This window comes from Aquarana catesbeiana, linkage group LG01, assembly GCF_042186555.1.
Source record: "Aquarana catesbeiana isolate 2022-GZ linkage group LG01, ASM4218655v1, whole genome shotgun sequence".
In the NCBI taxonomy this organism is placed as follows: Eukaryota; Metazoa; Chordata; class Amphibia; order Anura; family Ranidae; genus Aquarana; species Aquarana catesbeiana.
Genome location: NC_133324.1, coordinates 624851747 through 624874264, shown reverse-complemented (window position 1 = coordinate 624874264; position 22518 = coordinate 624851747). Strand labels below are relative to the sequence as shown.

Below are 22518 nucleotides of genomic sequence, written 5' to 3'. Positions count from 1 at the left end.
GAAGCATTTTTTTTCTTTATTTCGGGTCCGGTGGTGGTGTCAGCATCATGATTGACTATGCATCTACATCGGGGGACATTGTTTTTTTCTTTTTAATAAAGGAATTGTCAAAAACTGTGTGGGTGTTTTTATTTCTTTTTGACACTTTTTTGGTGAATGGGTAGGGGTACAATGTACCCCATACTCATTCACATGGGGAGAGCTGGGAACTGGGGGCCCCCTTGTTAAAGGGGGCTTCCAGATTTGATACGCTCCCATGGGGACAAGGTGCTTGGGGGGGGCATTCGCTTGTTCCCTGCTTTCCTGGCCTGAGGGGCTGCATGCTCGGATAAAGGTCTGGTATGGATTTTGTGGAAGAGCCTACAACGTTTTTTTTTTTTACACTTTGGTGTGGGGTTTCCCTTAAAATCTATCTATTCCAGACCCAAAGGGCCTGGTATGGATTGGGGGAACCCCCATGCCATTTTTTTTTTAAATTTGCCGGCAATGGTTTTGTATTGCCCGCATGGTTAAATGTCATGTTTTTCTTTATAAATGTCAGTTTTCCTGAAGCATTTTCTTTACACGGTACAAATGCGCCACTTTACAGACATACAAAGGGGACCCCACAGCACTATATTTAACCACTTAAGGACCAAACCTCTTTTTTACGCTTGTTGTTTACAAGTTGAAATCATCTCGTGGAATGGCGGCAAACTTTCAAACTTTTACCCTTAAAGATCTCCATAGACAATGTTTAAAAATTTCTACAGGTTGTTTTGAGTTACAGAAGAGGCATAGGGCTAGAATTATCGCTCTCACTCTAACATATGCATTCGCTTCTACGTGCAAGCTCGTCGGAACGGGGCGCTTTAACCACTTCAGCCCCGGAAGGATTTACCCCCTTCCTGACCAAAGCACTTTTTACAATTTGGCACTGCGTCGCTTTAACTGCTAATTGCGCGGTCATGCAATACTGTACCCAAACGAAATTTGCATCCTTTTCTTCCCACAAATAGAGCTTTCTTTTGATGTTATTTGATCACCTCTGAGGTTTTTATTTTTTGCGCTATAAATGGAAAAAGACCAAAAATTTTGAAAAAAAAATGACATTTTCTAATTTTTCTTATAAAAAAAATCCAATAAACTCAATTTTAGTCATACATTTAGGCCAAAATGTATTCGACCACCTGTCTTTGGTAAAAAAAAATGTCAATAAGTGTATGTTTATTGGTTTGCGCAAAAGTTATAGCGTCTACAAACTACATTTACATTTTCTGGAATTTACACAGCTTTTAGTTTATGACTGCCTATGTCATTTCTTGAGGTGCTAAAATGGCAGGGCAGTACACCCCCCCCCCCAATTGACCCCATTTTGGAAAGTAGACACCCCAAGGAAATTGCTGAGGCATGTTGAGCCCATTGAATATTATTTTTTTTTTGTCCCAAGTGATTAAATAATGACAAAAAAAATTACAAAAAGTTGTCACTAAATGATATATTGCTCACACAGGCCATGGGCATATGTGGAATTGCACCCCAAAATACATTCAGCTGCTTCTCCTGAGTACGGGGATACCACATGTGTGGGACTTTTTGGGAGCTTAGCCGCGTACGGGGCCCCGAAAACCAATCACCGCCTTCAGGATTTCTAAGGGCATAAATTTTTGATTTCACTCCTCACTACCTATCACAGTTTCAGAGGCCATGGAATGCCCAGATGGCACAAACCCCCCCAAATGACCCCATTTTGGAAAGTAGACACCCCAAACTATTTGCTGAGAGGCATGGTGAGTATTTTGCAGCTCTCATTTGTTTTTGAAAATGAAGAAAGTCAAGAAAAAAGAATTTTTTTTTCTTTTTTCAATTTTCAAAACTTTGTGACAAAAAGTGAGGTCTGCAAAATACTCACTATACCTCTCAGCAAATAGCTTGGGATGTCTACTTTCCAAAATAGGGTCATTTGGGGGGGGGGTTTGTGCCACCTGGGTATTCCATGGCCTCCGAAACTGTGATAGGCAGTGAAGAGTGAAATCAAAAATTTACGCCCTTAGAAAGCCTGAAGGCGGTGCTTGGTTTTCAGGGTCTCGTGCGCGGCTAGGCTCCCAAAAAGTCTCACACATGTGGTATCCCCATACTCAGGAGAAGCAACAGAATGTATTTTGGGGTGTCATTTCACATATTCCCATGGCATGTTTGAGCAATATATAATTTAGTGACAACTTTGTGCAAAAAAAAAAAAAAAAAAAATTTGTCTTTTTCCCACAACTTGTGTCACAATATAAAATATTCCATGGACTCGACATGCCTCTCAGCAAATAGCTTGGGGTGTCTACTTTCCAAAATGGGGTCATTTGAACTGTCCTGGCATTTTATGCACAACATTTAGAAGCTTTTGTCACACACCACCCACTCTTCTAACCACTTGAAGACAAAGCCCTTTCTGACACTTTTTGTTTACATGAAAAAATTATTTTTTTTTGCAAGAAAATTACTTTGAACCCCCAAACATTATATATTTTTTTAAAGCAAATGCCATACAGATTAAAATGGTGGGTGTTTCATTTTTTTTTTTCACACAGTATTTGCGCAACGATTTTTCAAACTCATTTTTTGGAGAAAAAACACACTTTTTAAAATTTTAATGCACTAAAACACACTATATTGCCCAAATGTTTGATGAAATAAAAAAGATGATCTTAGGCCGAGTACATGGATACCAAACATGACATGCTTTAAAATTGCGCACTTACGTGCAGTGGAAACAAAATAAATACATTTTTAAAAGCCTTTAAAAGCCTTTACAGGTTACCACTTTAGATTTACAGAGGAGGTCTACTGCATGGTGCAATTGCTGTTTACATTTGACGCCAGACCAACGCTTGCGTTCGCCTTAGCGCGAAAGCAGGGGGGGACAGGGGTGCTTTTTTTTTTTCTTTATTATTTTTTTGCTTTTTTATCTTATTTTTAAACTGTTCCTTTCATTTTTTTTTTTTAATCATTTTTATTGTTATCTCAGGGAATGTAAATATCCCCTATGATAGCAATAGGTAGTGACAGGTACTCTTTTTTGAAAAAATTGGGGTCTATTAGACCCTAGATCTCTCCTCTGCCCTCAAAGCATCTGACCACACCAAGATCGGTGTGATAAAATGCTTTCCCAATTTCCCAATGGCGCTGTTTATCCACTGCGGAGACCACTTTTATCTTAAAGAGAAACGCACGCGCTCCCGAAAATGCCAGAGTTATGGCAGCTAGCTGCTGCCATAACCCCGGTATTTAGCGTCAAAGTACTGATGTACGGGTACGTCATTTAGCGTGAAGTGGTTAAAGGAATTTTTCATTTTTTTTATTGTTTCACTTTAAGCATAATTAAAATCACTGCTCCTTTAAAAGCAATCTATTTTAAAAGATTTTTTTGCATTGGTACATGTCCCCTAGGGCAGTAGCCGGGCACCCATACCCTTTCATGGCCGACAACTTGCATATCCTTCCAAATGGGGACTTTTTATTTTTCAAGTTCAGGTCCCATAGACTTCAGGGTAGGGTCACAGCTGCAAGGGTGTATTTTTTTCATTTTTATGCAGTTTTTTTTATTTTTTGCTAAATAAAAAAAAGTTTTTTGTAAATAAGTAATTTTTCTCCTTCACTGATAGGCTGCACTGATGGGTATAATTGAGGCGGCACTTATGGGCACTGATGAGGTACACTGACTGATAGGCTGCATGGATGGGAATTGATGAGGCGGCACTTATGGGCACTGATAAGATGGCACTGAAGGGCACTAATTAAGAGGCACTAATATGCCGCACTGATAATTGGCACTGATGAGAACTGAAAGGTGGCACAGATATGTGGCACTTATGGGCACTAATGGACGTCACTGATGGGCGGCACTGATGGACACTGATGAGAAGGCACTGATGGGCACTGAAAGGCAGAAATGACTGGCATCACTGATGGGCACAGATTGGTATCACTGGCCACAATTTGGTGTCACTGATGGGCACAGATTGGCATCACAGACGGTTACTAACTGGCATCACTTCTGGGCACTGCTGGGGCTGCACTGATAATAAGGGCACTGATAATTAGTGCCCTGCTTACCTGTACAGGTCTACCCTGCGAGGGGATGCCGCTGATCAGCTCTCCTCTCCTCACACTCTGTCACCAGCACTTCCATGTTTACATGTGATTGGCTGTGTACACAGCCGATGACATGGGTAAAGAGCCACGTCATCTGCTCTTTACCGAGATTGGGGTCGCACCATATCCCAGGGACAAGGCATGCCCGCAATCGCCACGCTGCGTTCCCCCCGCGGGTGCACAGGAGCGGCAAGGTCATATGAGATAGTCCCAGAACGAAAGGGGGTCCTGCCTGCCGTCATTTTACTATACGGCGGGCGGGAGGTGGTTAAAAATAACACAGTGCAACTCGATCGAATGGTGCTTCAAAATCCTTAGTAATATAAAGAGAGGTCAAGGTCAGGGCAGGGATGCACAGACACAGTGCAAAGACAGGTTTCCTAGTTGTAATTCTGTGAGGTTGTGATGGGGGAGCTAGCCAATTATGGTGGCACTGGCTTTATGGGACAATCACAAGGTGCATAGGTGAGCAGCTTCAGGTGATGAGGACGACCCTGTGAAAACCTGCAGCATTAATGTTTCACATACATGGGCCAAAAGACATGTTTTTTATAACATGGCGATATGTAGTTTTAATAAAAATGGAGGCTGATAACATACAGTATATTAACAACATGCAAACAGCTAAATAAAGATGGCCTCATGTCACACACAGGCACATGGGGTTATGCACATGGGGCTTTAGAAATATGGAACAAGACAATATAGCACTTCGGGTGCTGTATTCATACAGCTAAATTTAATGAGATGTCTACTAACATGGCCATACAACTAAAGCTTAAGGGTTGTGTTCTAGATGGCCAATGGAACTTTTTATCTATGTATGTAAACATCCTCTATGCACATGATATCCATTTGACATTAAAGTGCAATCCCAGCCATAAAGTTATATTGTAGTCAGAGTCTTCGAGTTTAGAAAGTGATACTCCTAAGCACCAAGGCCTGAGGTGTGCCTTGGCCTGACTGGTCAGTATGCCTGAAAAGAGGGCATACCCTGAATGTAAGAAAAGTAATATGAGTAAGTATGAATATTGGGGGAAACGGGTGGGTGGGAACCCAGAACGCCCACGAGCCCTGACCTGACAGAGTAGGAGGCTTAAATAGCCCTCTCAGACTCCTCCCACAAATGCAGGCTAGCCTTCGGCCAGCCTTTGTACTTGTAGTCAGAGTCTTCGAGTTTAGAAAGTGATACTCCTAAGCACCAAGGCCTGAGGTGTGCCTTGGCCTGACTGGTCAGTATGCCTGAAAAGAGGGCAAAAGACACAAATTTAGGTGAAAAAGGGGAGGTAAAATCCATCAAGTGAAGTAGTGCGTGCCCGGATGGCAACAGTATATAACTGATAAGTGTCCGTTATGACAGGAGAAACCCCCGACTCGGTGATGAGACAGAACCCCTTGTAGAAACCTGCGAAGCTACCCCGAACCCAATGAAACATCCCATGAACGCTTGGGCAGAGCCTGGAGCCCGAGACGACCCCGACATGAGAATGAACTACTGTGAATGAGAGGATGCGTGGGAGAAGGCGAGCCATGGCTGTCCCAAGAAGCCCCTGCAAAATGATAGCCGAGAAGATCAAAACTTCGACCAGACCCTGGGAAGTGCTCCGTGAAACCCTCCCCCCAAGCCCTGGCCTACCCATACTGGAATGGGAAAGAGCAAGGGTAAGTGCCAAAGGACAACTGGCAGGAGTTCAAAAAGCTAAATACCTGAAGGATGTGATGGAGTAGGTGGTTGAGGCCCAAACCCTAAGGCAATAAGCACTGACGACGTGGAGAAACCATGCCAGACACCGAATGCTGGTCCCACCTGATTTGATCAGGTCGTGCTGCAGCCGAGTCTGAATCATGAACCGAGGAAGGAGGGCCAGACTCCACAAAGGGGAAATAAGTAACATGGCCTGAAACAGTCATACCCCAAAGTGACAGAAAACCCCCCCTACCTGACACCGGCTGGGGAACGGAAAAAATGACTGAACTGACGTCCCTGAGCAGTCTTCCAGGCCACATCCTAGACAAGATATCAGGCCAGAGTGTAGAATCCAGAATCATGACGACGTTTGCCCAAACCTACCACTTAAGGACCAACAAGGGGATGATGGCTGTCAATGCAGCCCAACCTGAGAACATGAACAAGAGAAATGAAAGGCAACAATACATGAGAACAGCAATCCCCCTCTGAGCCTACCCAAGTATGAGAACATGAGCAGAAATGTCAAGACCACTGCGCGTGAATGAAGCTGATGATGGACCACCCCCCCTCGTGTAAGTAGTGACTGAGCCCGAGTAACCTGCTGCGCAGAGACAGGTAATTGACTGAAAACTCAGGGCTGGTGTACCCACAGACCGTGGTGGGTAATCATACAGGTGTGGTGAATGAACGTGCATCGTATGACGTATGTTATACGGGCGAGAAGATTGTGGTCAACAATCATTAACAAACGAAACCTCAGCCCGTATGGATCTGTAGACGTGACAGATCCTGACATGTGAGCCCTAGCTAACTGACCCCGGTACAAACATGAACAAAGATACAATGAGACATGACAAACAACGAAGATAGAACCAGCTACCGAAGTATGCCATGACTGAACAACAACGCCCCTCTGAGAAACGCTGTGACAGGAATGCTGAAACTGAAAGCTGAGGCAGGAACGTGAGAACCGAAACCCTGGGCAGAGCGTAATGACAACTGCAATGACAGAAATCCTGGTGCAAAAACACTATGACCGAAATCCTGGGGCAGAAACGCAGAAGCAGAAATGCCATGACCGAAATCCTGGGGCAGAAACGCAGAGGCAGAAATGCCATGACCGAAATCCTGGGGCAGAAACGCAGAGGCAGAAATGCCATGACCGAAATCCTGGGGCAGAAACGCAGAGGCAGAAATGCCATGACAGAACTCCTGGGGCAGAAACGCAGAGGCAGAAATGCCATGACAGAACTCCTGGGGCAGAAACGCAGAGGCAGAAATGCCATGACTGAAATCCTGGGGCAGAAATGCAGAGGCAGAAATGCCATGACCGAAATCCTGGGGCAGAAACGCAGAGGCAGAAATGCCATGACCGAAATCCTGGGGCAGAAACGCAGAGGCAGAAATGCCATGACAGAACTCCTGGGGCAGAAACGCAGAGGCAGAAATGCCATGACAGAACTCCTGGGGCAGAAACGCAGAGGCAGAAATGCCATGACTGAAATCCTGGGGCAGAAATGCAGAGGCAGAAATGCCATGACCGAAATCCTGGGGCAGAAACGCAGAGGCAGAAATGCCATGACAGAACTCCTGGGGCAGAAACGCATAGGCAGAAATGCCATGACCGAAATCCTGGGGCAGAAACGCAGAGGCAGAAATGCCATGACCGAAATCCTGGGGCAGAAACGCGGAGGCAGAAATGCCATGACCGAAATCCTGGGGCAGAAACGCAGAGGCAGAAATGCCATGACAGAACTCCTGGGGCAGAAACGCAGAGGCAGAAATGCCATGACAGAACTCCTGGGGCAGAAACGCAGAGGCAGAAATGCCATGACAGAACTCCTGGGGCAGAAACGCAGAGGCAGAAATTCCATGACCGAAATCCTGAGGCAGAAACGCTATGACAGAACGCTAAAGCAGAAATGTAATGACAGAAAACCTGGGGCAGAAACACCAAGACAGAAAAGCTGAGACTGAACGCCAAGCCAGAAATGCTGGGGCAGAATGCCGCCATGACAGAAATCCAGGGCAGAAACGCTGCGATAGAACTCCTGGGCAGAAACGCTATGACAGAAATCTTGGGCAGCCATGCTGTGACCGAAAACCTGGGGCAGAAACGCCTTGACAGAAATGCCGAGACTGTGCGCTGAGACAGCAATGCGAGGGTAGAACGCTATGACAGAAATGCAGGGGCCGAACGCTGTGACAGAAATGCAGGGGCCGAACGCTGTGACAGAAATGCAGGGGCCGAACGCTGTGACAGAAATGCAGGGGCCGAACGCTGTGACAGAAATGCAGGGGCCACACGCTGTGACAGAAATGCAGGGGCAGAACACTAAGACAGAAATCCTGGGGCAGAAACGCTAAGACAGAAATCCTGGGGCAGAAACGCTAAGACAGAAATCCTGGGGCAGAACCGCTAAGACAGAAATCCTGGGGCAGAACCGCTAAGACAGAAATCCTGGGGCAGAAACGCTAAGACAGAAATCCTGGGGCAGAAACGCTAAGACGGAAATCCTGGGGCAGAACGCCAAGACGGAAATCCTGGGGCAGAACGCCAAGACGGAAATCCTGGGGCAGAACGCCAAGACGGAAATCCTGGGGCAGAACGCCAAGACGGAAATCCTGGGGCAGAACACCAAGACGGAAATCCTGGGGTAGAACGCTAAGACGGAAAACCTAGGGCAGAACGCTAAGACGGAAATCCTGGGGCAGAACGCTAAGACGGAAATCCTGGGGTAGAATGCTAAGACAGAAATCCTGGGGCAGAAACGCTAAGACAAACGCTGAGACCGAAATGCCGGGGTAGCACGCTAATGATGGAAATGCTGGGGCAGAATACTATGACAGGAATGCTAGGGCCAAACGCTGAGACAGAAATGCTGGACATTGAAACAGAAATGCTGAGGTATAAATGCTGCCAGAAATGCCGGCTGAACATGACAGTAACGCTGGGGCAGAAACGCCATGACAGAAATGCAGGGCTGAATGTGACGACAGACATGCTGGGGCAGAACACCTTGACAGAAATGCTGGGGGAGAATGCTGCGACAGAACTGCTGAGGCAGAAAACGCTATGACCGGAACGCTATGACAGGAGTGCTGTGATAGCAAAACGCTGACACTGAAACGCCTAGATAGAAACGCTGTGATGGAAACCTGAGGCTGAAGCGCTATGACAGAAATCCTGGGGCTGAAACACCATGATGAACACTGGTACCTGAAGCGGTGAATGCCTGGGAGGCGCGTGGGGGATCCCCCCCATGTGAGTACCGGGAAGTGAGCAGGCGGGTGAGCACCCCCCCAATGAGAACCGGGAAGTGTGCGTGCGATTCCACCGTGATGCACGGTGTGAGTTCCAGGGAGGTGAGGTAAACAGAATGCAGGGGCCAAATGATAGGTGAGTGGATAAAGATGGACATACAGACGCCCCCCCCAGGAAAAGCAGGCGGCCGCCCCCCCCCCACCCCGGCAGGACACACAGGGATGAGGGAGAAGTGGGCGGCGCACCCCCCCAAGTGGGATTGGGCCCAGCAAAGGTGGAAGATATACAGACGACCCCTCCCCCCCAAACTGAGCCCTAGGGAAGTTGGTGTGGGTGAAGATGATTGACGGCCGCGGCACCCCCCCCATGAGCGCCAGGTGAAGCTCGGGCTGCGTGCTGGCCATGTGTAGCTGTGCAGGATGAAAGGACGCCCCCCCGCTTCCCCGGCATGAGCGCCGGGAGAAGCGGGCGGGCAGCACCTGACCAGCTGCAGCCGAGGGGAAGGAAGGAGGGTGGTGGAGGACGGATGGATGGACGGCCCCCCTCCCTTCCCCCGGTGTCTCGCCGAGAATGTTCCCTCGGTGGATAAGTTCCCCCCTGTACTGCGCAGGCGCAGCGCCTGCGCAGTACATACTACTCTCAGCCGCCGGAGATAGCCGAAGCTCAAATGCTTCAATCAGCTGTACACGGCGCCTGCGCTCTGGGTCCAGGTTCCTTCCCCACCATCCAAGTGGACCTAGAGGGGGAATCTAAAAGTGCCGAGTGCAGCGAGGCCGTGCTCGAAGCGTGGCGAGCGAAGCGAGCCCACGAGGGGCCCTCTTACAGGCGCCGTGTACAGCTGATTTTCAGCTGTTCTGCTTCGGCTATTTCCGCCGATACCTACTGCGCAGGCGCAGTAGAGGGGGGAACTTAAACGCCGAGTGGAACTTTCTCGGCAGAACACCGGCATACTCGCCGGGAGAAGTGGGCGGGCCGCACTTGACTGGCTGCCGCTGAGGGGAAGGAGGGTGGGTGGAGGATGAACGGCCCCCCTCCCTTCCCTCTGCAAGATCACCGAGGAAATCAGGCGGCCGTGGCGCCGTGTGCAGCTGGCTGGACATCCCCCCTCCCCTCAATAGCCGGAGACGCGGTCAGCAGCTCCCCCCCCTGAAGCAAGCTGGTAAGGGGAGAGAGGAGCTAGCTGGCAAGAGGCTCCCTCGTGGAGCTGCATGCATGGGGAGAGGAGTCGGCGGGCGGGTGGCCGATCGCCGCCCCCCCCCTGCTGAAATACCAGAAGGGGGACCCATGAATGTGGGTGCCGAAGGGGGAACCAGGTGGGTGGAGAGGTGCACTCCCTGGTGAAGCACCGCCACCATCTTGTAATTGATCCGGAAGTGACGCATAGGCCCCGCCCCCTACTGAACCCAGGACGCCCACGAGCCCTGACCTGACAGAGGAGGAGGCTTAAATAGCCCTCTCAGACTCCTCCCACAAATGCAGGCTAGCCTTCGGCCAGCCTTTGTACATATCATGCACTGTGATTTTAAAGCCCTAAAAAAACACGCTTACACATAAGTATTAAAAAAAGCACTGCGTAAGGGGCGCACTTTGTTAGTTCTGTATAATATTTTATTTCTCCACTATATGTACATATAAAATGTAGCATGTTTTCACCTAAATATTTTCAACTATAATAACTATTGCGTTTGAACAGATGCACGTAATGCCAATGTTTTCCTAAGCCAGAAGCAAATGTGTTTTCTATATGGTCAGTGCTGTTGTTGCAGATGTATTTATATCCTGCCACTTACATAAAGAGTCGTTACACCCATTTTACATTGTTTATGCTACTGCACATATTTTTTTAATTTATTTCATAGATTTAACCTGAAGGATTTCTTACATTCCATAAATTCCTAAGGGAATTTCAAGAACAATTCCACAATGCTTATTCATATAAAAAAAATGTATAGCAAACAGGTAACAAAACACCTATGTCGAATGCAAACGTAGACACATGCCTTTGCTTTAAATAGGAATTCACAATTAAGAAAGCAATCATTGATGTTTGAAGCAGTATATAGTGTGGCTTGAATAGGAAAGTGTGGGTAGGACAGGAAAGAAGTAATGGTATGCACTTGCAGGAATAAATGTTTTGAGAACTAGTCACTATAGTGACCACTGCAATCACTTTTGCAATACAATATGTTACAAGTGACCCTGGTAACCTACAGGACATGGGCTGATCTGATTCATTTTAACAGACATTATTGCATTTCGAGGGGTCAGTTGGTCCTTGTTTGTCAACAGAAGTTAATCACATCTCCACTCGAACAATGTAATTAGAGAACAAAGAAATTGTACATACCTTTCGGCTATGATTTGTTTAATGCATGTAGCCTGAATAGTGCCCTTTGTAAAGCTGGTAAGTTAAAATATACTGTAGGTGATAACTTTTGTTGACTAACTAAATATATTCTGTAGTGCAAGATTATAATAAATTCTTTTTTAATGCCTGGTATCATACAAATAACATATATCTACAATAAAATAGCCACTGGGGATTTTATTAATAAGATCAAGGAGATTACAGTAGTGCTTAATTCCATCCTAGTCACTTGGGATACATCTAGTTTGTATACCATTATTCCCCATAAATTGGGTATTGAAGCATGTTGCCGACTTTTAATGCATTGCCGAGTGTACAAAATCCACAGATTACTTTTCTGTTGAAATTGTTGGAGATTGTACTTATTTAGAAAAAATATTTTCTGTTCAGAGAGTCTCATTTTCTTCAATTGAGAGGAGCAGCGATGGGTTCCAAATGTCGCACCTCTATATGCAAACACTTTTATGGAGATGATTGAAAGTTCTTTCATCTATAATAATAAAACATTTTTTGGACCACTGTGGTGGGTGGTCTAGATTCATAGATGACATGTTTGCACTGTGGATAGGCAACATTAAAACCCTTTTATTATTTAATGACTATCTCAATTATCTAGTGCCGGGTCTTTTAATATTACATTAAATTCTACTCAAATTTCATTTCTGGATACTATGTTAAGTATACAGGGACAAAATATTGTTAGTGATCTATACACTAAACCTACAAACCATAACCAATTACTACATTATAGGATAAAATTATATAGAATGTCCTGTGAGTCTCCACTAACAATAATAGACCAATAAATCCTCTTTGAATCAGCTGCAAGCAGTAAACATGTCTCGTAAACCATGTAAAAGTACTAAAATCGCATTAAAAAAAATCGCATTTATCATGTATAAAATACCTGATAAAAAATATATATAAAATATTGAGCCAAATAATAAAGTTACAATGTGCACTCATATAGTGATGAAAAATATTAAAGCAAATAAGTCTGTGGAAATCTAAATAGATCCAAATACTGGAATTATAAAAAAGTGCTTAAGTGCACTGTGCAAAGTTCAAATTGATTCAATTTACAGGTGCTCCACTTGATCCAATTTACAGGTGCTCCACTCGATTCAGTATGCTGTGAAAGTGATGCGATAATCAGACGCTGTGTTCTCACTCAGGTGCCCCCCCTGTATTGAAGGCTCACCTTAAGGTGTGTGACCTTGCTTTTAAGCTTGGTCAATACAGGCTTTGGAACCACTACGGGGTTCAGCAGTGCGTCCGGAATCCTGGATCAATCGCCAATGTGCCTCAGTAAATCAAATGAAAAAAGGATCTCATAGTGTAGTATGCTTATGCAATTTATTGAAACAAAAATAAACAGGTCTCACACAGGGTACTGACACTATCCAGGCGCTTCAGTGCGCCATACTACATCAAGCAAAAAATGAATGGTTGAAAATGGTCGGTAACGGGATGGTAAGCAGATCGTTCCCAACAGCTGATCTGCTAAGCGTGCTATCCTGTCCCCTTCCCCTACATGTGTCGATACAAGGGAATTTTGTATCTTCCTCAGGGGGTGAGGAAGTTACCGATATTACCGATCTCTGCCTAGGAAGAGGTTTGGAAGGGGGGTGGGGGTTGTTAGGGAGTTGGGTGAGGCTGGGGTGAGGGCAGGGTAGTTGAGGTTGAAGTAAAATAGGGATTGTGGGGTGGAAGAGTTGGGATGGAAAAGGCTGTGGTCGCTGGGGGAAGAGGATGGGAATGGGAGGGTCATTGGGAGACTCTCCTAAAATGTTGGCCTCACAGAAGAAAATTTCTACAGTATATGCCAACAGTGCAAATCACGGGGGTTGCAAATGAATGTTAACCCTCAATCCTGCAAAGTAAACAGTCCAGAGCTGACAGTCTCCGAAGCGGATAAGATTAGCTGAGTGATTTACAGGTTTCCCCCACAGAAGTAGGATACCTCCAGTATTTACCTAGAAAAATGGTGACTTATTTTACCCGCTGTAGATACACTGCTCAAAAAAATTGAACGAACACTTTGAAAACACATCAGATCTCAATGGGGAAAAATATCATGTTGGATATCTATACTGATATGGACTGGGTAATGTGCTAGGAACGAAAGTATGCCACATAATTTGATGGAAATGAAAATTATCAACCTACAGAGGTCTGAATTCAAAGAAATCACATTGAAAAAATGATGCAGCAGGCTAGCCCATTTTGCTGAAATTTCATTGCAGCAACTCAAATTGGTAATCAGTAGTTTGTATGGCTCCCACGTGCTTGTATGCATGCCTGACAATGTCAGTTATGCTCCTAATGAGACAACGGATGGTGTCCTGGGGTATTTCCTCCCAGATCTGGACCTGGGCATCACTGAGCTCCTGAACAGACAGAGGTGCAATCTGGCGGCATCGGATGGATCGAAACATAATGTCCCAAAGGTGTTCTATTGGATTTAGGTCAGGTGAGAATGGGGGCCATTCAATGGTATCAATTTCTTCATCCTCCAGGAACTGGCTGCATACACTATCCACATGAGGCCGGGCATTGTTGTGCACCAGGAGGAACCCAGGACCAGTGTAGGGTCCGACAATGGGTCCGAGGATTTCATCCCGATACCCAATGGCAGTCAGGGTGCCATTGTCTAGCCTGTAGTGGTCTGTGTGTCCCTCCATGGATATGCCTCCTCAGACCATCACTGACACACCACCAAACCGGTCATGCTGAATGATGTTACAGGCAGCATAACATTCTCCATGGATTCTCCAGACAATTTTAAATCTGTCACATGTGCTCAGGGAGAACATGCCCCAGATGTTAGCCACACCCATGTTGTTAGCTCTGCACCTGACCCCATCAGAAGGCGGGTACAGTGCCTAGAAATATGTAATGGATCTCTATTAAGCTGAAGCTGCAAGTCGCAGGCATGGCTGCAGCTCAAATAATGGCATCACAGCCATGAACAATGTGTGCAGTGAGTGAATGTACAGTGGGCCCCAGCCCCCTTGGGAATTGTGTGCCCTGCACATATTACACATACAGATTTCCTCTGCCAAAGGAAATTATCTGCTGTGTAAACTGATGTAAGTTTTGTTTTTACAATCCACAGGTGTCCATGACCCATTCTTATGCCACTGGTTGATTGGAAGAATTTGTGAATGTGCATTATATTAATATAATAATTAGGTAAAAACTTAAAAAGGAAAAAAAAAATTTGAATTGGTAACGGGTACATAGTACCCCTACCATTTCACAAAAAAAGTGTAAAAAATATAGTAAAAAAGACAGGAGATACTTTGGGACAAGTCCTTTATTAAAAAATAAAAATGTCCCGCGATGTAGATCCATCTCACGTTGCCCGATGAGCCAGAAAAAAAAAAGAATCTGCAACAGTTCCGCCTTCATGGGAGGCTCCTGCCGAGTGACACTTCTTCTCGGGGTCGCCGTTTACGTCACCGAGTGGCCCCCAGCTATATATAGCTGTCACCGAGAAGAAGCATCACTTGGCTGGAGCCTCCTATGAAGGCGGAGCTGTTGCGCTTTTTAAAAAAAAAAAATTCGGCTTGTCGGGCGGCGTGAGATGGATTTACATCATGGGACATTTTTATTTTTTTTTATTTTTTAATAAAGGACTTGTCCCAAAGTGTCTTCTGTCTTTTTTACTATTTTTGACACTTTTTTTGTGAAATGGTAGAGGTACAATGTACCCGTTACCAATTCACATAGGGGAGGTCAGGATCTGGGGGTCCCCTTGTTAAAGGGAGCTTCCAGATTCCAATAAGACCCCCGCAGACTCCCACAACCACCGGGCATGGGTTGTAGGGATGAGGCCCTTGTCCCCATCAACATGTGGACAGGGTGCTTTGGGGGGCTTCTCCAAAGCACCCTCCCCATGTTGAGGTCATATGGCCTGGTACGGTTCAGGAGGGGGGGCGTTCTCTTGTCCCCTCCTCTTTTCCTGTGGCCTGTCAGGTTGTGTGCTCAGATAAGGGTCTGGTATGGATTTTGGGGGGACCCCTACGCCATTTTGTAAAAAATTTTGGCGCAGGGTTCCCCTTAATTTCCATACCAGACCTAAAGGGCCTGGTATGGATTTTGGGGGGACCCCTACGCAATTTAAAAAAAAAATGTTTGGTTCAGGGTTCCCCTTAATATTCATACAAGACCCAAAGGGCCTGGTAATGGACTGGGGGGAACCCATGCCGTTTTTTTCAATGAGTTTTATCTATATTGCCGAGACCCGACGGTTCATTACAGCCGCGATCAGCTTTAAATTACTTTTTTCCTTTAGAAATGTCATTTTGCTGTGGTACTGTTCTAAACACGGGAAAACTGCACCACTTTACAGGCATACTATAGACACCCCCAGGCACGATATTTAAAGGAATATTTAATTTTTATTGTTTCACCTAAACATTATTAAAATCACTGCTCCCGAAAAAACGGCCATTTCTAAAACTTTTTTTTTGCATTGATACATATCCCCTGGGGCAGGACCTGGGTCCCCAAACACTTTTTATGACAATAACTTGCATATAAGCCAAAAAAATAAAAATGTGCACTTTTAATTTTTTATGTTCGTGTCCCATAGACTTTAACGGTGTTCGCATAGTCGTCCAAATTTTTTGCCTGTTTGCATGTTCTGGTGCGAACCGAACTGGGAGGTGTTCGGCTTAATAATAACTAACCTACGAGGTTAAACTAAATCCATGGTTATACTCTAAATGAATAATCTAAATATAGAAAAAAGTTCCATGTACTTTTCTTTGAGAATTATATGTTTCTTCATGGTTGCGCAGCTCTGAAAAACTTAGAATGAACAGGGTTTTTTATTGTTAGACTCCTTATTGCAATAAAACTACATATGCTTTATTACAGATTTGAATTACAGGTAAGCTGTTTCTCTACTTGACTTCTTAAAATCTGTTCAAAAGGACTTTCTTTTGTATTTTGACAAAAAATTCTTTAAAGCAGACCTAGTTTTATAAGTAAAAGAAAATTGCTTACTCCCACATTTAGCTTTTGTCAGATTTGGCTCTATAATGCTTTGACTGTGCAATCTCTGATAAGACTTTCATTTTATATAGGATAAACTGATGATTATTTTCTGACTCATTTGCCCATCATAAAAACAATGTTCTTTTTCACCCTTGAGTGGGATCACAACACTTTTACAGCATGGAAGTGCTCATAACAGATGCTATACTGTAACAACACTACCCAGTCTAACTGAGATACCAGGGAGCTTACTCACAAAAAGCTGATAGATCTATATAACTTAAACTACTGGACAATCTTTGACTCAGTGGAGTTGATTTATTAAAACTGGAGTTTTGCAAAAATCTGGTGCAACTGTGCATGGTAGCCAATCAGCTTCTAACTTCAACTCATTCAATTAAGCTTTCACACTAAAACCTGGAAGCTGATTGGTTTCTGTACAGAGCTGCACCAGATTTTGCTCTTTCAAGTTTTAGTAAATAACCCCCAATACCTGTATATCTGTAACAGGAAGCATTATCAGCCAAATGATCAGACAGGAAGTAACTGTAACTTGCAGTTTACTAGACAGGTGCAAAGTTATCAAGAATGCAAAACATGCTCAAAATGGCAAAGAGCATGCATACATTGCAGAATAATGCAAAACAGATTAAGAAAGCTGCACAAACATGGACTCTTCACAGCAATGTATCTGTGGCTCTTTTAGGGGTAACATGTGGCTGAATAGCATAGTCTCTGTAAAACTCTACAACAGGAGTGTTAAATCTATGGTCCTAGGGCCACATCTGGCCAGCTAAAAGATTTTACCTAGCCCACAGAAACTCTAATTTGACAGGGGGGCTTTTGATCTGAAGGGGGGACTTTGATGTGAAAGGACGGAGTGTGAAATGAAAGAGGGGTTCCAATGGATGTGATGGGGGAGCTTCTGATGTGAAATTATTTCTTGGAGCGTGTTTATTAGCTTCCCCTCATTTCAGATCTAGCCCTCAGATTTACAGCGACTGCATTTCCAAGTGCACTTTCAGTGCAATTTCAAGTGCACGATGCACTTGTAGTTTGCACTTGTAGTGCAAAGTGGATTTGCCTTTCGTAAATAACCCCCTCTGTTATTTCACCTTCCCGAAGAGTCTAGCTGATAATCACTACTTCAATAAAGGATTTCAGAACATATTAGGAAATTAAGAATTAGAAATTAAGAGTAAAAAAATCTTTTTTGAATAAGAGTAAAAGTGATGGGTTGGCATAAAAGGATACCGCAGGGGTTATTTACGAAAGGCAAATCCACTTTGCACTACAAGTGCAAACTACAAGTGCAAAGTGCACTTGGAAGTGCAGTCGCTGTAAATCTGAGGGGTAGATCTGAAATGAGGGGAAGCTCTGCTGATTTTATCATCAAATCATGTGCAAGCTAAAATGCTGTTTTTTTTATTTTCCTTGCATGTCCCCCTCAGATCTTTAGCAACTGTACTTCCAAGTGTACTTTCAGTGCATTTTCAAGTGCACTTTGCACTTGTAGTTTGCACTTGTAGTGCAAAGTGGATTTGTCTTTTGTAAATAACCCCCATTGTCTGCATTTACTCTGCTATTACTACTGTCCAGACTATCAAATCCATCCATATCAAGCAAGGTATGTCTTTGGGTGGTATTGATTTCTGAGGGAGGGGTGCTGTTATTTAAAAATACCTGATAATTCTGGTTATGAGGAAACATGTAAATCTGTCCAAACATGAACTTAATTTCAACTGATTTTTTTTAAAGGAGTCAGGTAGAAATATGTTGGCCGATCAGCCCCTGCATCTAATTAGACATAGGCCCCATTTGGGTATTCTGACAGCTGCAGGTTCTGGCTGTCAGAATACAATAATTGGTAATGCAGTGTGGCCCATCCATGCTTTATAGCATGAAATGGATAATCAAGTGAGTTCTCTCCTTCAGTCTGTGTGGCCGAACAAGAGAAATCTTAATGTGTATGCCCAGCCTAACTCTTCTCTTTCTCTTGTGATGCAGTGCTGGGTGCCTGATTTCTGTCACATGCGTTTCAAGGGAGGGTCTTTAACCATGTGTAAACTCGAACCAGGCCATCCTGTAACCTTTAGATGGCTCTTTCTTGGAACTCTGGAGAACAAGTGGAATGGAGTAGTACAGGGAAGTAAGGGTTTGCTATTGAAATTGCAGCTGAAATCGCTTACCAAATGTCATGCACCCTGATGTTGTAAAGTCTGCTTTTTATTCATAATTAGATGGTCCCCCAAGTGCTGATCTCAACATCTGGATGAAGGGTGGGCTCCTTTCTTTTCAAAGTGCCATGGAGCCACCCCTTTGTGCACACTCCTGGGATGGAACTACAGCGTGATGTGCGGAGCCTGCCTTTGCCAAGAGGGCTGCCTCTGTCCACTCTTCTAATAAAAGTGATTGACAGCAGCTTCCAAGACAGTGGTGTCACTTTTTAAACTGAATTTATAAATAATTAAGAGATGGCATCATGCACACTAGCACTAGCTAGGTATGGTGGAACGTGTATTCTCGGTGCATGTAATGAATGGAAATTATGTTTTTAATGCACGCTCTCGTACAGGAATTTTGGGGAGGCAGCACACAAGAAATCTGGAGTATGTGGCTGAATACTAGTAAAATTTTTTTTTTTAAAGATGTTTATAAGGGAATCGTTTCCCACAAAGTAATGAGCTTATGAATACTGATGTGATGTTTAGAAAAAAAGAGACTTTAAAACTACTTTTACCTCTTCCCGCCCGCCGGCCGTCAAATGATGACCGCAGACGCGGCTCTCATTCCGGGTGGATGTCATACGACGGCCCTCCAGAACGAGCGCCCTCGCGCGCCCCCGGGGGCACGCAGCGCGACGATTGCGGTGTGACCCTGGTCTGTGTAAAGAGTGTTGGCTGCAGCTCTTTAACAATGTGATCGGCTGTATCCAATCACAGCCAGTCACATGTAAACACGGAGATGCCTGTAATTGGCGCTCCTCGCCTTACACTGACAGAGTGTGAGGAGAGGAGAGCCAGTCAGCGGCATCTCCTCACAGAGGACATCTAGGGATGTAATCAGGGCACTGATCATCAGTGCCCTGATTACAATTAAGTGCTAAACAGTGCCAGCAATGCCACTGCCAGCAATCAGTATCCACAATTGGCACCAATCTGTGCCCACAAGTGCCAGAAATCAATGCCCACAAGTGCCAGCAATCAGTGGCCATCAGTGATGCCAGTCAGTGCTGGCTATCAGTGCTGCCCATCAATGCCCATCACTGCTGCCTATCAATGCTCATCACTGCTGCCCATCAATGCCACCCATCAATGCCCATCAGTGCTGCCCACCAGTGCCGCCTATCTGTGCCCACCAGTGCCGCCTATCTTTGCTCACCAGTGCCGCCTATCTGTGTCCACCAGTGCCACCCATAAGTGCCACATATCAGTGCCACCTATCAGTGCCCATAAGTGTGGCTTATTCATGCCTCTTCATCAGTGCCACCTAATCAGTGCCCATAAGTGCCACCTCAGTGCCTCAGGGCCCATAAGTGCCACCTCATCAGTGCCCATCAGTGCTGCCTCACCAGCGCCCATCAGTGCTGCCTCACCAGCGCCCATCAGTGCTGCCTCACCAGCGCCCATCAGTGCCACATATCAGTGCCACCTATCAGTGCCACCTATCAGTGCCCATAAGTGTGGCTTATTCGTGCCTCTTCATCAGTGCCACCTAATCAGTGCCCATAAGTGCCACCTCAGTGCCTCAGGGCCCATAAGTGCCACCTCATCAGTGCCCATCAGTGCTGCCTCACCAGCGCCCATCAGTGTTGCCTTTATCAGCGCCCATCAGTGCTGCCTCATCAGCGCCCATCAGTGAAGGAGGAAAATTACTTATTCACAAAATTTACTGACAGAAACTAAGAAAAACTTTTTTTTTTTTTTACATTTTTGGTCTTTTATTTTTTTCCTAAAAAAAAAATAAAAATAAATTATTGATTAAATACCACCAAAAGAAAGCTCAATTTGTATGAAGAAAATGATAAAAATTTCACATGGTTACAGTGTAGCATGACTGCGCAATTGTCATTCAAAGTGTGATAGCTGAAAGCTGAAAAATGGCTTGGGCAGGAAGGGGGTGTAAGTGCACTGTATTGTATTGTATTTATTCTAAAATTTAGTATTCATTTTTCATTTCACCTGCCCCCTAATGTTTGCTCATTACATAAACCAATGTGGTACAGCTATAGAGCTTGAAGGATAAAAGTAAATTCAGAAAATTTTAATTGAAAATCACCTAAAGCAGCATTCATCCTGTTGCTTAGCATCAATAAACATAGAGCCCCTGATAGCTGTTAGCTTCTTGTAAATTGTTAACAACAGAGAGTATTTTACCATAACTTGTCCAACTGTTCTTCTACCTACCATTTGCCTCAGTGGTGTAGATGTGTTTGTATTCTCAATTTGTACTGGCTTAGTTTGAGATAAACAACAGTATCCACTTTTACAAAAAAAAGTAATATGCTAAGCAAACAGTACATTAGCTAACAGCAAACTGAAAAAATAAGGTGCTTAATCATAAAAATGGCTTTTATATATATATTAGCATTTACTATAGTAGGGTTACAAAAGTGCCTAAAGGCATCAAGCTGTAATTTGACATGACTAAAGTATAATCAATGAATGCCTAGAACATTTTTCATATATTACTTTAGCTACATATGTAAATCAGTGCTCCAAGCAATATCACATCTACAAGTAAAGTTTAAAAGTTTGTAATTTGGAAAAGACTTAAATGGGCATCATGATGGGTAATAGTGTCTAAAATATCTAGAATCAGATTAATTTTCTAAAGTAAACTGGCAGATTGAAGTACTAAAGCAAACAGACTGAGAAACCAGCAAAGTCTTGTGCATAGTTTTACAATTTTAAAATCGCCCTTTACATCACTGACCCTAATGTGTAAAAATACAGAACAGAAAAAATGGGAGATTGTTCCTTTGATTCTTTTTATACTATAATCTGTGCTAGGAAAAAGTGTATATTATGGACAACACTGTAACTTTCCTTTCATGCACCATGGCTAAGTTCCATTGTTCTTTAAAAATTAAATTCTTACAAAAAGAAAATAGTTTAATGAAAAAAATAGCTCCAGCCAAATTACACATACTTGTTTTGTTCCGAAACGGTCCATTTCTTTTACCACTAGTATCCAGCTGAGATTTGACCCACATCATCCAAAGGCAGCCTATACATGACTCACAGTAACAAGTACAGAGCTTTCCTACAGACACATATAATTGTGTATCTTACCTCTGGGATCTGCATGGCTGGAGGATAAGAAGAAAAGCAGGAAAATTACTTCTTTCATTTTGAAAATGTTACCTCCAGACGGTTCAGTCATGTAAGTGCCAAACACCCTGGAGGATTTATATAGGGGGTAAGTAGATAAATGATTAATTATAGGGCTGCTAGAAGGGGCGTACAACCCTGACCTTTACTTCTAACAAAAAAAAAAAAAAAAACAATGTGAAGGTAAACAAAGATATTCAGTTGGGGAATTTTGCAACTCAATCAATGATTAACATCGGCAATAAATAAACATTTTAATTTATACTTTCGTGCACACCACAAAGTAAAAACTTTCATCCAAAAAAAAAAATTGTGTGGATTTTTTATATCTATTAAACCTTGACTTAATTTTTTTTTAAATGCAAGTTTGAAACATTGAAAATGATTTAAAAAATAAAATGTAACTGTTTTAGTTCATTGCTGGAGCTTTTGTTTGTTTGAAGCTCTTGTAGCAATAGACATGTTGCCTAAGTTTTCTCCTAGAAATACTGATTATCCAACCTCCTTGTATAGCATTCTAACATTAACCACTTCAGCCCTGGAAGATTAGGCTGCTCAATGACCAGAGCACTTTTTTACAATTTGGCACTGTGCTGCTTTAACTGGTAATTGCGCGGTCATACAATGTTGTACCCAAACGAAATTTGCATCCTTTTTTTCCCACAAATAGAGCTTTCTTTTGATGGTATTTGATTGCCTCTGCGATTTTTATTTTTTGTGATATAAATGG

The 22518-nt window shown here is 44.0% G+C and overlaps 1 protein-coding gene across 2 annotated transcripts in view; it reads right to left on the bottom strand.

Annotated features, from left to right (window-relative positions):
- Positions 1 to 21903, bottom strand: part of GC (GC vitamin D binding protein) — a 232957-nt gene extending 211054 nt beyond the window's left edge. The window contains exon 1 of one of the 2 annotated variants that reach the window (XM_073600580.1): positions 21750 to 21903. In XM_073600580.1, the coding sequence (XP_073456681.1) occupies positions 21750 to 21840 (91 nt within the window). In that variant the 5' untranslated portion in view covers positions 21841 to 21903. The remainder of the gene's footprint in view (positions 1 to 21749) is intronic. The other variant, XM_073600589.1, reaches the window with a different exon arrangement.
- Positions 21904 to 22518: the final 615 nt, after the last annotated feature.